Source organism: Mustelus asterias, unplaced genomic scaffold, assembly GCF_964213995.1.
Source record: "Mustelus asterias unplaced genomic scaffold, sMusAst1.hap1.1 HAP1_SCAFFOLD_92, whole genome shotgun sequence".
NCBI classification, from domain to species: Eukaryota; Metazoa; Chordata; class Chondrichthyes; order Carcharhiniformes; family Triakidae; genus Mustelus; species Mustelus asterias.
Window position 1 is genome coordinate 527,441 of NW_027590141.1, and position 18,000 is coordinate 545,440.

At 46.0% G+C, this 18,000-nt stretch overlaps 3 protein-coding genes across 4 annotated transcripts in view; 2 read left to right on the plus strand and 1 right to left on the minus strand.

Moving 5' to 3' along the window:
- Positions 1-16,277, plus strand: part of LOC144484117 (uncharacterized) — a 134,194-nt gene extending 117,917 nt beyond the window's left edge. The window contains exons 6-7 of the mRNA XM_078202666.1: positions 3,152-3,475; positions 15,599-16,277. Of these exons, the coding sequence (XP_078058792.1) occupies positions 3,152-3,475; positions 15,599-16,277 (1,003 nt within the window). The remainder of the gene's footprint in view (positions 1-3,151; positions 3,476-15,598) is intronic.
- The window catches only part of LOC144484092 (uncharacterized), a 407,989-nt gene that overhangs the window by 152,085 nt on the left and 237,904 nt on the right, over positions 1-18,000 (plus strand). The gene's annotated exons all lie outside the window — the stretch shown is intronic.
- Positions 7,270-10,335, minus strand: LOC144484091 (uncharacterized). The gene is made up of 2 exons (XM_078202628.1): positions 10,160-10,335; positions 7,270-9,723 (listed from the first exon to the last, which is right to left on the minus strand). Exon 2 carries the CDS (start codon positions 9,046-9,048, stop codon positions 8,155-8,157), a length of 894 nt encoding a protein of 297 aa, XP_078058754.1. The 5' UTR covers positions 9,049-9,723; positions 10,160-10,335; the 3' UTR covers positions 7,270-8,154.

Genomic DNA, 18,000 nt, shown 5'->3' on the forward strand with positions numbered 1-18,000 from the left:
GTCTGAATCGTTCAATGGTTTCGAGGAGATAGATATATTTCTAATTTATAAAAATGGATAAGGGAATATGGGGAACATGTGGGGAGGTGGATTTGAGACCAGGGAGAGATCAGCCATGATTTGATTGAATGGCAGAGCAGGCTCAAACGGCTCAATTTGCCTACTTCTGTTCCGAATTCATATGTTCCCACAGCCACAGATCCATGAATGTAGCCGAAGAACAATGCAGCACAGGAAAGGGCCCTTTGGCACACCAAGCCTGCGTCGATACGCGGTTTCTATCACTCTGTTCGCCTCCAGTTCATGCATCTATCAAGGAGATAATTTCATTCATGACTTGTGAAAAACATCAACCTGAGTCACCCTGGCTGATCAGACAGAATCACAGACGTTAACCTTGTGTCCAGAACTGAGTGTGTGGAGATTTTCGCAGAGGAGCCTCAGTCACCATCATTGAGACTAACTTTAAATTGCAGATCGTATTAATTGAATGGATTTGAAGCCCTGTCCCCAGGACATTGTGCTGACTCTCTGAATTACTAATGCAGTGACATTGCCAGTAGGTCAGTGTGTCTCCCCTGCTCTCTTTGTTGGTGGGGAGAAGCCAGAAGCGGCGGATAGTGAGAGTGGAGAATGTTCATTGTGAACCCCGCCCCCGCCCCCGCCCCCGCCCTCGCCCTCGGGACTGACCTCTCACCCGACACCTCACAATGCCCGAGTGATTGATGGCAGCTCCGGGCCAATAGGAGGAGGGGGCGGGGCTGGAGGACCAAGCGGAACGTATTGCTCCCCCAACCAATCGGAGTGAATGAAGAGGCGGGGCTGGACTGAGTGAAGCATGCGCAGTGAGATTAATGGCGATGGAGAAATTCTTGTTCGGGTCCAAAATCAGAAAAAGGTGAGAATTTGCTTGTCGGAGGGAGCGGTGGATCAGGCGGGGGATCAGAGAGGCTTCGTAATCACGATCAGCTTCTGCAAAAAAAACCTACCGATATCCGGGGCTGATCCCAGCCCTTTGCACAGAGCAGTTTTCTTCCAGTTACGGATCCGGATTAACCGCCACCATTTTTAGCTGGGCACACCCAATGGGGAGCATGCGCGGCCGCCATCTTTATTCGGGGCACTCGCAGCAGGGCGCATGCGTAGCTGCCATGTTTGTTGGGGCAATGTTTTGACATCTTCCCAGAGACAGAATGTGAACAACTTGTCCATCACACATCAAAAGGATATTAATAAGGTTGAAAGAGTGCAGAGAAGGTTTACAAGGATGTTGCCGGGACTTGAGAAACTGAGTTACAGAGAAAGTTTGAATCGGTTGGGACTTTATCCCCTGGAGCGTAGAAGAATGAGGGGAGATTTGATAGAGGTGTATAAAATTATGATGGGTATAGATGGAGTGAATGCAAGCAGGCTTTTTCCACTGAGGCTAGGGGAGAAAATAACAAGAGGACATGGGTTAAGGGTGAAGGGGGAAAAGTTTAAAGGGAATATTGGGGGGGGCTTCTTCACACAGAGAGTGGTGGGAGTGTGGAATGAGCTGCCAGATGAAGTGGTGAATGCGGGCTCACTTTTAACATTTAAGAAAAACTTGGACAGGTACATGGATGAGAGGGGTGTGGAGGAATATGGTCCAGGTGCAGGTCAGCGGGACTCGGCAGAAAAATAGTTCGGCACAGACAAGAAGGGCCAAAAGGCCTGTTTCTGTGCTGTAAGGTTCTATGGTTCTAAACCGCTGTCATTCTTTCACTTCCAATTTCTTACTGATGAGGCAGAACAACAATATCAGGGCAGTGAAGATCATTTGCATTCTTATGTGTCTTTAACAAAATAAAATAGCCTCAGAAATTTCACAAAATTGTTACAGTTCTTTGAAAAGGGTTCGCACTGCTGCCTCACAGCTCCAAGGACCCGGGTTCAATACAGCCTCGAGTGACTCTGCCTCCTCTTGTCTGTGTGGGGTTTCATCCGGGTGCTCCGGTTTCCTCTCACAGTCCAATGATGTGCAGGTTAGCTGGATTGGCTATGCTAAATTGCCCCTTAGTGCCCCAAGATGTGTAGGTTGGGGAGGTAATGACATAAATATGTGGAGTTACGGGGATAAGACCTGGGTGGGATGCTTTGTCAGAGATTCAGTACAGAGTCCAGACCAGTTGGCAAGTTTCCTTCCCTGAAGGACATGAGTGAATCAATTGAATCCAGCACGTTTCATGGTCACTTTTTCCTAGTGCAGGCCCCACATATTACCAGATTCATTCAGCTCAATTTCACAGCCTGCCTTTGTGTTTTTGTGGGTTCTTTCTCAGTCCCTTTTTTCTGTTCTAAATTAATTTCACAGGGTTTTAGAAGGGGACGATTTGCAATTGGGAAACTGAAACCAAACATCACATCAGGGACTGATACAGTCGACCAACTTATCGTAACCTGAATATTGTCATATTTTGAACATGGAAGGAAAAAGATCCATTCATAGCGGAGAGAAACCATACTCGTGTTCTGTGTGTAGACGAGGATTCAACCAATCATCTGACCTGTCAAAACATGAATGCAGTCATGATGGGGAGAAGCCGTGGAAATGTGGGGTCTGTGGGAAGGGATTCAATTATCCATCCCAGCTGGAAACTCATCGGCGTGGTCACACCGGGGAGAGGCCGTTCACCTGCTCGGACTGCGGGAAAGGATTCACTAAGTCATCCACCCTGCTGACACACCAGCGCACACACACTGGGCAGAGGCCATTCACTTGCTCTGTGTGTAGGATCGGATTCACTCAATCATCCACACTGTTGACACACCAGCGAATTCATACTGGGGAGAGGCCATTCACCTGCTCTGACTGTGGACAGGGATTCACTCACCAATCCACCCTGCTGACACACCAGCGAGTTCACACTAGGCAGAGACCGTTCACCTGCTCTGCGTGTGGGAAAGGATTCATTAATTTATCCAACCTGACGACACACCAAAGAAGTCACACTGACGAGAGACCGTTTAAATGTCTGGACTGTGGGAAGTGTTATAAAACCTCTCAGGAACTGATGTCCCATCAACAAGTTCACACTGACGAGAGACCGTTCAGGTGCTCTCACTGCGGTACTGGGTTCAGGCGATCATCTCATCTCACAGTTCACCAGCGCACTCACACAGGAGATAGACCGTTCACATGCTCTGTATGTGGGAAGGGATTCACTCAGTCATACACTCTGCTGAGACACCAGCGAGTTCACACCGGAGAGAGACCGTTCACCTGCTCGAGGTGTGGGAAGAGATTCACTCAATCATCAGCACTGCTCAGACACCAGCGAGTTCACACTGGGGAGAGACTGTTCACCTGCAATGATTGTGGGAAGAGATTCACTCAGTCATCCAACCTGCTGACACACCAGCGAGTTCACACTGGAAAGAGACCATTCACATGTTCTGAGTGTGGGATAGGATTTACTCAGTCATCCAACCTGCTGAGACACCAGCGAGTTCACAATTAACTCCAGAGATTGGATTGTGTTGTCAATCAGATTGAGAACTGAGCTATTTCTATTGGGGTCTGTTTCTGCTGATGTTAATAAACTTCAGGTCAGTTATAGAGACTAATATTCTGGACAAAAATCAAATATGTTGTCTTTGATTTAAACATGCTGTGTCGAGCCTTTCTAATATCTCTAACACAAGTTAGTTCCTTTTTAAGGACTCTCCCTTTCTCTTGTCTCCTCCATCCTCACCTCCAACAACAAAGTGTGAGGAGCTGATGGAGTTTCTTTGTCACTAAGATTGAGACAATCTGTTCAGTTGCCTCTGCTGCTTCCTTCCCTTCCACTCGCCCACTGGACCAGACTGTCTGTAAAGCTCCTCTGTGTCCAAGCTCTGAACTCACATCTTTCTCCAGTCTCTCTCCTATGTCCCATCAAACTTTCTGATTGTTCATCGTGTCCATGAGTCCTGCTTTCAACTCCCTTTACCCTTTTCCCACTAAAGCACCAATAACCCAACTTCCCCATGTTATCTGATATTGTTAATGGATCTGTCTCTTCTGGGACTGTCCCCCTCACCTCTAATTCACCCTCATCATCCATCCTAAGAAAAAAACCCTTGACCCCACTATCGTCACAAACTACCGTCCCAACTCCAACCTCCCTGTAATCTCCAAAGTCCTTGGAACTTTTGTGTCCCCTAAGGATCTTACCTTGGCCCCTCCTATTTCCCATCTACATGCTGCCACTGGGTGACATCATCCATTGGTTTGGAAGAAGATTGTAAAGTGTATCTTTTTGAGAGCGGAGTTTGGAAACACTCGTGTCACAATTTCAGGGGAAATTTGAGGCGAAATCCACAGAGGATCGATTGAGTTGCATCTAACACTTAGCTTCAGAGTGGGGGTTGTCTGATCACAGTCAATCTGTGGGTTTAAAGGGACTGTGTGTTTACTGAGAACATTATAGCATAAGAAATTTTGTAATCTGTGTTATCCTTGAAATCTGTGTACATTTGTGAAGGTAAGTGTTAGTGAAGGAGTATTTTATTATAGTCAAATGCTTCGTGTTTAATAAATATTTTGTTGTTAAAAGCTAATTGGCAATCCTGTGACTCAGTTCCTCTTTTATTTTAAATGTAAAAGTTACAGTGTTTTGAACCAGGGTTCCATCCTGGGATCTTCCCGTCCAGTTATATCAACTGGGATTGTAACACTCACCATATTGACTTGGAAATATATCGCTGTTCCTTCGCTGTCACTGGGTCAAAATCCTGAAACTCCCTCCCTAACAGCACTGTGGGTGTCCCTACACCACAGGGGATGTTGTGGTTCTAGAAGGCAGCTCAACACCACCTTCTCAAGGCCATTTAGGGATGGGCAATGAATGCTGGCCGAGCCGGTGACGCCCACGTTTTATTATTCAGGACAGACTGTAGGCTTTGACCTCTATAAACGAATAAAAAATAAGGTAATACCTGTTTTTAGTCCATTGAATTGGTTTTCAATGACAGCATTGCCTTCTGACTTGTCCTTATGTCCTGGGCCTATTACACGGTTATACTTGAAGGAATAGAACCAGCCTGACTCCGTTGTGTTATCTCTGACACTGTTTCAATCCCCAAGCTGCTGCAGACATCTTTATTACTTCAAACAAACACATCTTTCTAATTTTGCAGACATTGCTAATTCCAGCAGGACTGTGACTTGACTACATTGACCAGCATGCTTTGCACATTGAACCCACAATGCAGTTCAGTGCAGTTCTTCAGGCATCCTCGGTCTGGGTTCTTCTACCACCCTCGATGTTCCATGTTACCACCATGAGAGACTCCACACACGGGGTTACACCACAACCCATCTACACTGATTAATATCAAAGAAATAAACAGTTCCAAACTAATTGCACAATTAAAAAAGGTAGATAATATGTTGGTTTCCAATAGAGCCATTGTTTTAAAAGCAGGTTAAGTTATGCTGAGGCTTTATAAAGCACTATTTAAATCACAATAGGAATACTGTGTTCATATCCAGTCAACACACTTTAGGAAGGATGGGATGGTCCTTAAGAAGGTGCGGAGGAGATTTACCAGAATGGTTCCAGCAAAGAGAGATTTTAGCTCCAAGGTCAGGTTCGGGAACCTGCAGTTGTTCTCCTTGGAACGAAACAGGCTGAGGGGAGATCTGAGAGAGGGGATCATTCTGACAGGTTTAGATCAAGTGGATAAGGAAATTGGTCAGGTTCTACAGCGACCTCTGGAGGCAAGGCTGTTGGTAAACGTAACCTTTTATTGTACATTCTTCTAACAATGTACAATTCAAGGCTCAGCATGAGGCTTCACATAGAACCATCTCTCAGCATACACTTATCATCTAATCTTACATCACTGTGTACAATATTTACAAATTTAATTTTAACCTTTTACACTGCACTAAGTCTTCAGTCAACTTTCCTAACATTTCTTTCTTTGACTCAGTGTCAGTTGTCTGACTTGTCAGTTGATGTTTCTGAGATTCACCTTGGGACACTCTCCTACATTAACGGTCTGATGGAAATGAAAGTTATTTTGATTTGATTTATTATTGTCACATGTATTAACATACAGTGAAAAGTATTGTTTCTTGCGCACTATACAAAGCACACCGTTCATAGAGAAGGAAATGAGAGAGTGCAGAATGTAGTGTTACAGTCATAGCTAGGGTGTAGAGAAAGATCAACTTAATGCAAAGTAGGTCTATTCAAAAGACTGACAACAGTAGGGAAGAAGCTGTTCTTGAGTTGATTGGTACCTGACCTCAGACTTTTGTATCTTTTTCCTGATGGAAGAAGGTGAAAGAGAATATCTGGGATGCCTGGGGTCCTTAGTAACAGACTGGGGAAGTCAGGATTAAAACAATATCTGGGCAAATGGAGTTAGGTCACAGATCAGCCATGACCTCGGTGAATGAGAAAACAGGTTTCAGGGTGATAAATGAGCTCCTCCTGTTCCTGATAAATTTAGGCTCAAACACCAGCTGATGAATGGAAAGTGATGGGAGACCTGGGGAGAAGAGACTTCATCAGAAACCAGCACTGGAGCAGAGTTAGAGAGTGGGAGAATCCTGGGGAGAAACTACACAGGAACTGGAGTAGGTTGTTCAGCCCTTCCAGTCTGCTCTGTCATTCAGTTAGACTCTGGCTGATCAGTTTATCATCAAGATTTATTTGATTCTATTCTGTAGATTAAGCTGCAGCTCAGTTTTATGGGAAATTAACATCAGCAGAAACAAACTCCAACTATCACAATGGGAACATGTGAATTAGGAGCAGGAGAAGGCCACTCGGCCCCTCGAGCCTGCTCCACTATTCAATAGGATCCTGGCTGATGTGATTGTAGCTTCAACTCCACTTTCCTTCTTACCCCTCACACCCTTTGACTCTCTTGTCAATCAAGAATCTATTAAATTCAGACTTCAGAATATTCAGTGAGCCAGCCTCCACCACTCTCTGTGGAAGAGAATTCCACACTGTAACAACCCTCTGAGAGAAAAGGTTTCTCCTCATCCCAGTCTTAAATGGGAGACCCCTTATTTTTAAACTGCCTCTTGTTCTCCTCTCTACAATCAACATCCACTCTGTCAAGTCCCCTCTCAATTTTATATGTTTCAATCAGACCCTCTCTCATTCTTCTAAACCCCAATAGATACAGGCCGAACATGTCCAACATTTCCTCGTATGATATTTCCCTCATCCCACGAATCAGTCAAGTAAACCTTCTCCGAGCTACTTCTCACACAAGTCCTCTCTCAAGTAAGGAGACCAAAACTGTACACCGTGCTCTAGATGTGGTCTCACCAATACCCTGAACAAATGCAGCAAAACATCCCCGCAATAAACAACAATTCATTTACCTTTCTAATCATTTGCTGTGTCCACACACTAACTTTTCCTGATTACAGTACCAGGACACCCAGATCCCTCTGTACCTCAAAGTTCTGCAATCTCTCTCTCTCTCTGTATAAATAATCAACTGCTTTTCCATCCTTCCTGCCAAAGTGGACAAGTTCACATTATCCAAAAATCTTGTTCCAGCTGCCAACTTTTTACCCACTCACTGACCCTTTCCATATCGCTTTACAGGCTTGTTATGGTCATTCACATCTCACTTTCCAACCTACCCTTTGTGTTATCAACAAATTTTGATCCTGTCATCCACATCATGAAAATAGTTTGTCAATAGTTGAGGGCCCAGCACTGGTCCCTGTGGCACTCCACAGGCTACACTTTGCCATCCCAAAAATGACTTGTTTCTCCCTCCTCTCTGTTTCCGATTAGCTCATCAATCCTCTATCCATGCTAATATAAAGAATCAACGTGGATGGGATGCTAATATGCCTTATGCTACGAATTCGTATTTCATGTGGTAAACTTTGATGTGGCACCTTGTCAAATGCCTTCTGGAAATCTAAATACACCACATCCACAGGTTCCACTTTATCCACATTGCTTGTCACTTCCTCAAAGAAATCCAATAAATCAATTAACAGGATTTCCCTTGCACAAAACCATGTTGATTCTGCCTGATTGCACAGAGATTATCTGTGTCCCACCCCAGTCTCCTTAATAACAGAATGAACATGATTCAGTCCTGCATGGGATTATTTATTTATTACTTCAATAATAGATAGATAAATAAATAAATGAACATGATTCAGTCCTGCATGGGGTTAGCAGCAACAGCAGAATCCAACCCCTGCAGTGACTTGTGAACTTGCTGGTGTCTCAGCAGATTGGCTGACCGAGCAAATCTCTTCCCACATACGGAGCAGGTGAATGATCTCTCTCCTGTGTGAACCTGCTGGTGTCTCAGCAGATGGGATGACTGAGTGAACCTTTTCCCACACATGGAGCAGGTGAATGATCTCTCTCCAGTGTGAATTTGCTGGTGTCTCAGCAGGTCCTTAGAGCTTTTAAAGCTTTTCTCACAGTCAGAACACTTAAAAGGTCTCTGATCAGTGTGGACCAGTTGATGTGCAATGAGCTGGGGTGGCTGAGTGAATCGTTTCCCACATGTGGAGCAAGCGAAGGGTTTCTCCCCAGTGTGAATTCGCTCGTGTATCAGGAGCTGGGGTGAATCAGTGAATCCCTTCCCACACACACAGCAAATGAATGGCTTCTCCCCGGTGTGAACTCGCTGGTGTCTCAGACGGTGGGATGAATGGGTGAATCCCATCCCACACACCGAGCAGGTGAACGGTTTCTCCCCAGTGTAAACTCGCTGGTGTGTCACCAAATCCTGTTTACTTTTAAAGCTCTTCTCACAGTCAGAACACTGAAATGTTCTCTTATCAGAGTGAACTCGCTGGTGTGTTTGCAGCTGGGATAAACGTCCGAATCTCCTCTCACACACGGAGCAGGTGAATGGCTTCTCCCCAGTGTGAGTGCGCTGATGGACTTGTAAATCATTTTTACTTTTAAATCTCTTCTCACAGTCAGAACATTGAAATGGTCTCTGATCAGTGTGAACAAGTTGGTGTGTCAGAAGGTGGGATGACTGAGTGAATCCCTTCCCACACACTGAGCAGGTGAACGGCCTCACCACCATGTGAGTGCGCTGGTGTCTCAGGAGGTCCTTTGTGCTTTTAAAGCTTTTCTCACAATCAGAACACTGAAACAGTCTCTGATCGGAGTGAACCTCCCGGTGAATCAGGAGGCTTGATAAAGCATGACATCTCCTCCCACATTCGAGGCAGGTGAACGGCCTCTCACCAGTGTGAACACGCCGGTGTGTATAGAGGCTGGATGAGTAAGCAAATCCTTTCCCACACTCAGAGCAGGTGAACGGCCTCTCTCCAGTGTGAATGCGACGATGAATATCCAATTCGGACGGGTAATTGAATCCCCTCCCACAGTCCACACATTTCAATGGTTTCTCTGTGCTGCGGGTGTCCTCATGTGACTCCAGGTTGGATGATGAGTTGAAGCCTCGTTTACACAGAATATGTGTCGGGTCACTACTCACTGAGAATGATGTGATTGTTTTTCAGACTTGTTAAACCACTTTCCACATTCAGCACATTGGAAACTCTCAGGTGTGTGTGTAGGTGCTTTTTCAGTCACACTGATGTTTGAAATCTTTGCCCGCAGACAGAATGAACATTTCTCCTTCTGTAGACAAAGGCTGATGATATTCAGTTTCTGATGAATCAAATCACTGAAACAGATCTTGATGTGAAGTTTGGTTTGAGTTTCACATCTGTAAATCCTGCTTCATAATACCCTGCAAAAACAGTTTACAAATACCATCACTGTCAGTGCAGGATAGAAATTCTGAACAGACAATTCATAGTTTCTCTGGAACATATTTTCCTCTCTTGTTCCCCCAAATCTATAAATCCCCGTCCCACACACTCTACCTCCTCCCCTGGACTGAAATCCAAACCCATCTCAACATCTCCACCATTTCTTCCCTCCACTCCCAGTTTTCCCCCTCCCTCTCCTCTGTCTGGGTTCAGTTCTTGATGTGGAAATCTCACTAACTGTCCTGTCTGGAGATAATACACATCTCTTTAACCTGTGCTTAACCCTCTCTCCACTCACATTGTCTGTACCTTTAAGACTTGATTACCTGTAAAGACTCGCATTCCAACCATTATCTTGTAAATTGAGTTTGTGTCAATATATATGCCCCGTTTATGAACACAAGTCCTACTCACCTGATGAAGGAGCAGTGATCCGAAAGCGAGTGGCTTTTGCGACCAAATAAACCTGTTGGACTTTAACCTGGTGTTGTGAGTCTTCTTACTGGGTTCAGTTCTCCAGCTGCTGTCTGCAGACTGACAATAAAACCAATGGGTCTTATTGGGGGTGTTGGGGCCTCCAGCGGGTGTTTGTGAATCCTCCCCGCCCACCTCCCAGGGTTTCCTTCCTTCCCAGAGATCAGAGTCCTCATTGATTTGAGGCCAAAGTGTAACCTCTTATTTATTGTCCCCCTCCCCCATCCTCTGATGTGAACCATCCTCCAGTGGCTGAGCCAGGATGGGGCCGTTAACCTGGGCCTGTTCCCGGGAGGGAGGGAGGGAGAAGCCCCGCAGCTGCAAACCAGGGAGCTGACAATGATTCTGAAGGGTTTGCGGATCCACAAAGTGTTTCCAAATCCTCCCAGCCACCGCCTAACGCTGACTCCGCTTCTCCGGGACAAACAAGCGCCAAGGACAGCAATGACACTGCGCATGCTCCACATCACAATGCCCGGGGACTGATTGACGGCAGCTCCGGACCAATAGGAAGAGGGGGCGGGGCTGGAGGACCGAGCGGGAGCGGCTGGTCCTCCAACCAATCGGAGTGAATGAGGGGCGGGACCTGAAGCATGCGCAGTGCGGGTAATGGCGACGGACGGACGCTTTTAACCTGGAAGCGAGATCAATACGAGGTAGAGGGCGGCGTGCGGGGAATGATAAATGTGGCGGGTGGGTGGAGAGGCTTTGTAAACATGTTGTTCAAACCCAAACCCCGGAAATGAACTTCCCGGTCCCCCCCTTTGGACCAAATGGAGCGGCAGCTTGTAGTGTTAGACCCGGGCTGACTGCCGCCATTGAGGCTGCATGTGGGAGGCCGGCAGGGATTGTGATTGGAGGGTGAAGCCCTGACGTCACAATGGAATGGGTGAGGGTGTGACATCACAATGGAATGGGTGAGAGTGTGACGTCACAATGGAATGGGTGAGAGTGTGACGTCACAATGGAATGGGTGAGGGTGTGACGTCACAATGGAATGGGTGAGGGTGTGACGTCACAATGGAATGGGTGAGACTGTGACGTCGCAATGGAATGGGTGAGGGTGTGAGGTCACAATGGAATGGGTGAGAGTGATGTTACAATGGAATGGGTGAGAGTGTGACATCACAATGGAATTGGTCGGAGTGTGACATCACAATGGAATGGGTGAGGGTTCCAGATGAGCTGACACAGGGCTGGAGTTGGGCGATGGCACTGACATGTGGCCCGGTGGCACAGTGGTTAGTGCAGCTGCCTAACAGCGCCAGGGATCCGGGTTCAATTCCAGCCTCGGATCGCTGTCTGTGCAGAGTTTCTACATTCTCCCCGTGTCTGTGTGGGTTTCCTCCGGGTGTTCCGGTTTCCTTCCACAGTCCAAAGATGTGCCGGTTAGACGGATTGGCCACAATAAATTGTCACTTGGTATCAGGGGGATTAACAGGTAAATATGTGGATAGGGCCTGGATGGGATTGTTGTCGGTGCAGGCTCGATGGGCTGAATGGCCTCCTTCTACATTGTATTTTATTATTCATTATTATTAATTAATTGCTATTCTGATTTCCAGCTGTTTTTGAGTTTTAACTGTATCCTCTATTGTGAACACCAAAGCAAAATACTTGTTCAATTCATCTCCCAGCTCCTTATTTTTCATTATCAATTCCTGGACTCACTTTCTATTAGACAGTTAAGAAATGAGGTGGAGCAAGTGACTGAAGTGTCAGTCAGGGAGCACTATTGGGAGCACCAATAGTTTCAAAATAGTTCTGGAAAAAGATAGGACAGGTCCACAGGTCAAGGCCCTAAACTGGAGCAGGGCCACTTTTGTGGGCAATGGGTAGGATCTAGCAGATGTCGATTAGGTGAATTTGTTTGAAGGGAAAGGAATGACTGGCAATTGGGAGGTTTTAAAAGTGTGATATCAAGAGTCCAGGGGCAGTATATTCCTGTTAAGATGCAGGGAAAGAATGGTAAATTTAGGGATCTCTGGCAGACAAGGGACATTGAGGCTCTGGTCAGGTAAAAGAAGGAAGCATACATTGGGTTTAGGCAATCGGGGACAAGTGAATCACTCTGATTATAAAAAGTGTAAGAAAATACTGAAGAGGGAAATCAGGGGGACAAAAAGAGGTTATGATATGGATCTGGCAGGTAAGATTAAAGAAAATTCCAAGAGGTTCTATCACTATATTAAGAGTAAAAGGGTGGCTAGAGAGCGAATAGATCCCCTTAAAAATCAGTATGGCCATCTGTGTGTGGAGCCACAGGAGATGGGTGAGATTTTTAATGAATACTTCTCCTCTGTGTTTACTGCGGAGAGCACCATGGGTGCGAAAGAAATAAGGGAAACAAGTGGTGATGTCTTGGGCACACGCATGTTACTTGGGAGGAGGTATCTGCAGCCTTATAAAAGCAAATTACTGCGGATGCTGGAATCTGAAACCAAGAGAGAAAATGCTGGAAAATCTCAGCAGGTCTGGCAGCATCTGTAAGGAGAGAAAAGAGCTGATGTTTCTTGTCTGGATGACCCTTTGTCAAAGCTCTGAAACATCAGTTATTTTCTCTCCATACAGATGCTGCCAGACCTGCTGAGAATGGGGAGAGAGTGTGTGGGATGGAGATTTACAGCTTTTGGGGAATGAGAGAGGAAAGAATGTTCCATAGAAATTGTCTGTTCTGAATTTCTATCCTGTACTGACACTGATGACTTTTGGAAACACATTTTACAGGATATTGAAAGAGGAATCACAGGCCGAAATCTCAAACGTCACGTCTCGATCAGACAGAGTCATATTCCTTGGGACCTCAAGATCATAGGACTTTGAATCCAGAAGGAGAAATGATTGTCCAGTCTGTCAATTTGAACATATTTGAAATGTCAGTGTGAGTGAAAAAGCATCGACACACTGCCACACTCGAGTGAGTGTGTTCCAATGCACTGACTAAAGAGCTTTAACCAGTTACACAGTCTGAATAAATATCACACCATTCACAGCGGGGAGAGACTGTAATCTTGTTCTGTGTGTGGACGAAGTTTCAACTAATTGTCCACCCAAGAGAGAGGTAAGGACACCTGCACCATGGAGAAACCATGGAAACGTGTGGACTGTAGGAAGAGATACAGATACCCGGTTGTGAACGTGCCCTCGTCATTCCACAGGAGCCTATTGCGCAGGCGCAGTGCTGTATCTGGAGCATCCGCAGTGTCACTTTGCTCGGAGTCCTGTGAATGGGGGAGACGCTTTTTTCAGCGGGTGAGTTGGTGGGGCTGCGGGAGAAATGTAGCCGGGAGTCGGGGTAGGGAGGGAGCTCTGGCTTCACAAACACCCGCTGTCGGCCGCACGGCCCGAATAGACCCTGCAGGTCCAGACATCTCTTCTCTCAGAGGATTTCTCTTCCACAGGGACCAGTGGAAGCTGAGGATCATTGAATATATTCCAGTTCAACAGATCTTTGACTGACAAGGGTGTCAAGGATTATGGGGAACAGACAAGAAGATGGAGCAAAAGCTAAGATGTGGGGGGATTTCTTCACTCAAGGATGTGGTAAAGCTTTGGAATTCTCAATCCCTGAGGACAGTGAAGCCTCAGTCATCAACTATTTTCAAGAGAGAGATTGATTGGTTTCTAGATATTGAAGATATCAAGGGATATGGGTTTAGTGTGGGGAGAATGATGCTGAGGTAGATGAACGAATTATCTCATTGAATAGTTTAAAAGGCTCGATGGGCCAAATGGCCGACTGCAGCTCCTATTTGTTATGGTCCCTGTGTCCAGGACAGGAAGCAGTGTGCATGGATCTGTCAATCAGCCTCAATCAGCACCTTCAGGAGAATTGGGAGGGTGAATATTAGATACAGCAGAGTGAGAATGGAGGGAGAGTGTGTGGGATGGAGATTTACAGCTTTTTGGGACTGAAATAGGAAAGAATGTTCCATAGAAACTAGAACCATAGAACCATAGAAAATTACAGCTCAGAAACAGGCCTTTTGGCCCTTCTTGTCTGTGCCGAACCATTTTATGCCTAGTCCCACTGATCTGCACTTGGACCATATCCCTCCACACCCCTCTCATCCATGAACCCGTCCAAGTTTTTCTTAAATGTTAAAAGCATTTAACTATTTTATCTGGCAGCTCATTCCACACTCCCACCACTCTCTGCGTGAAGAAGCCCCCCCTAATATTCCCTTTAAACTTTTCTCCTTTCACCCTTAACCCATGCCCTCTGGTTTTTTTCTCCCCGAGCCTCAGCGGAAAAAGCCTGCTTGCATTCACTCTATCTATACCCATCAAAATCTTATACACCTCTATCAAATCTCCCCTCAATCTTCTACGCTCCAGGGAATAAAGTCGCAACCTATTCAATCTCTCTCTGCAACTCAGCTTCTCAAGTCCCAGCAACATCCTTGTGAACCTTCTCTGCACTCTTTCAACCTTATTAACATCCTTCCTGTAACTAGGTGAGCAAAACTGTACACAATACTCCAGATTCGGCCTCACCAATGCCTTATATAACCTTACCATAACGCTCCAACTTTTATACTCGATACTCCGATTTATGAAGGCCAATGCACCAAAGACACTCTTTACGACCCTATCCACCTGTGACATCACTTTTAGGGAATTCTGTACCTGTATTCCCAGATCCCTCTGTTCAACTGCACTCTTCAGAGTCCTACCATTTACCCTGTACGTTCTTCTTTGGTTTGTCCTTCCAAAGTGCAATATCTCACACTTGTCTGCATTAAATTCCATTTGCCATTTTTCAGCCCATTTTTCAAGTTGGTCCAAATCCCTCTGCAAGCTTTGAAAACCTTCCTCACTGTCCACTACACCTCCAATCTTTGTATCATCAGCAAACTTGCTGATCCAATTTACCACATTATCATCCAGATCATTGATATAGATGACAAACAACAATGGACCCAACACCGATCCCTGCGGCACACCACTAGTCACAGGCCTCCACTCAGAGAAGCAATCCTAGAACTGTCTGTTCTGAATTTCTATCCTGTACTGACACTAATGACTTTTGTAAACCCATTTTACAGGATATTGAAAGAGGAATCACAGGCCGAAATCTCAAACGTCACGTCTAGATCTGACAGAGTCATATTCCTTGGGAGCTGAATATCATCGGACTTTGAATCCAGAAGCAGAAATGATTTGAAAAGATTTCAAACATCAGTATGACTGGAAAAGTACCAACACTCTGCCACACTCGAGTGAGAGTCTACCAGTGCACGGACTAAAGAGTTTCAACCAGTTCCACAGCCTGAATAAATATCACATCATTCACAGCGGGGAGAGACTGTACCTGTGTTGTGAGCGTGGACGAGGCTTCAACTGATTGTCCACCCAAGAAAGAGGCAAGGACACCTGCACCATGGAGAAACCATGGGAATGTGGGGACTGTGGGAAGAGATACAGTTACCCATCAGAGCTGGAAGCTCATCGGCGCAGCCACACTGGGGAGAGGCCATTCATCTGCTCGCAGTGTGAGAAGGGATTCATTCAGTCATCCAGCCTGCAGAGGGACCAGCAAATTCACACTGGAGAGAGACTGTTCATCTGCTCTCAGTGTGGAAAGGGATTCACTCAGTCATCCCACCTGCAGACACACCAGCGAGTTCACACTGGAGAGAGACCGTTCACCTGCTCTCAGTGTGGGAAGGGATTCACTCAGTTATCCAGCCTGCAGACACACCAGCGAGTTCACACTGGGGAGAAGCCATTCACCTGCTCTCAGTGTGGGGAGGGATTCACTTGTTCATCTAACCTGCAGGTGCACCAGCGAGTTCACACTGGGGAGAGGCCATTCACCTGCTCTCAGTGTGAGAAGGGATTCATTTGTTTATCCCGCCTGCGGAGGCACCAGCGAGTTCACACTGGGGAGAAACCATTCACCTGCTCTCAGTGTGGGAAGGGATTCACTGACTCATCCAGCCTGCGGATACACCAGCGAGTTCACACTGGGGAGAGGCCATTCACCTGCTCTCAGTGTGGGAAGGGATTCAGAGTTTCATCCCAGCTGCTGAGACACCAACAATTTCACGAGTGATTCCAGAGGTTGGATTCTGCTGTTATTGTTTCTGCTCTCAATTACATCCAGGACTGCATTTTGTTCATTCTCACAGTTGGTCAATGGGGAGGGTCGGGGGGTTTCTTTCTGCTGGACTGGCCGGTCTCACGACTTTGCCTCCAGTGGGCTGATTCTCTTTGAGTCTTGTTGCGAATACCTGGTTTCAGATTTCACAAGGATCACAGAGTGACAGGATGTTAGGAGGTTATAGAGGTTTAGAACATGGAAACAGGCCCTTCGGCCCAACTTGTCCATGCTGCTCAGTTTTTACCACTAAGCTAGTCCCAAAAGGGGTGGCACAGTTGTTAGCACTGTTCCTTCACAGCTCCAGGGACCTGGGTTCAATTCCCGGCTTGGGTCACTGTCTGTGTGGAGTTTGCACATTCTCCTCTTGTCTGCGTGGGTTTCCTCCGGGTGCTCCGGTTTCCTCCCACAGTCCAAAGATGTGCGGGTTCGGTTGATTGGCCATGCTAAAAATTGCCCTTAGTGTCCTGAGATGCGTAGGTTAGAAGGATTAGTGGGTAAATATGTAGGGATATGGGGGTAGGGCCTGGGTGGGATTGTGGTCGGTGCAGACTCGATGGGCCGAATGGCCTCTTTCTGTACTGTAGGGTTTCTATGTTTCTAGGTTAATTGCCCGTATTTTGCCCATATTCCTCTGTACCCATCTTACCCATGTAACTGTCTAAATGTTTTTGAAAAGACAGTATTGTACCCGCCTCTACTACTGCCTCTGGCAACTCGTTCCAGAAACTCACCACCATCTGAGTGAAAAACTGCCCCTCTGGACCCTTTTGTATCTCTCCCCTCTCACTTTAAACCTAAAACTAAGAACAAGGAATGTATCGATAAAATGATTAGAGAACAGAGCCAATGTTTCGAGTCTGGATGACACTTCATACGAGCTGTTATGAAGGGTCATCCAGTATCAAAACATGAGCTATATTCTCTCTCCACAGATGCCGTCAGACCCGCTGAGATTTTCCAGCATTTTCTGTTTTTGTTTCAGATTCCAGCATCCGCAGTATTTTACTCTTCTGATAAAATGATTAGTTCTGATTGGAATCCCCACGACCCTCCCGCAAAACAGAGGGAGTGGTGGCAAAAGGAGAAAAAGGATAAGGATGATAAAGACTGCGTTCTGATTCTCCGAGCCCATGTAGTTTTAACAAAACGAGTGAACCAGTTTATAAAGAACAGAAGTTACCCATCGCGAACAAAAACTGATCAAATTAAAATAATTAGGTTGAGGAAGAGAACAAAAGAATTAATAGATGAAGTTTAAAATCAACTTTGTTTTGCTGTTAGAGAAGTTTTTTAAAATTATGTAAAGTGATGTAACTGTGTACCAAGTGTTTTCTGTTCACTCCCCGCTTTAGGTCCTGTAGAAAAGTTAACCCTTTCAGCAGACAGTTGATTTCGTCATGGAGTCATAGAGGTTTACAGCATGGAAACAGGCCCTTTGGCCCAACTTGTCCATGCCGCCCCTTTTTTAACCCCTAAGTTAGTCCCAATTGCCCGCGTTTGGCCCATATCCCTCTATACCCATCTTACCCATGTAATGGTCCAAACACTTTTTAAGATTGAACCCACCTCTACTATTATTGCTCGCACAAGGGGACATAGCTTTAAATTGAGGGGTGAGAGTTCTTTACTAGAGAGTAGTAAGGGCGTGGAATGCCCTGCCTGCAGCAGTCGTGGA

What these genes read in the sequence shown, in the direction of transcription:
- LOC144484091 (XM_078202628.1), bottom strand. Translation starts at nt 9,048, where the DNA reads ATGGTGGTGAGGCCGTTCACCTGCTCAGTGTGTGGGAAGGGATTCACT.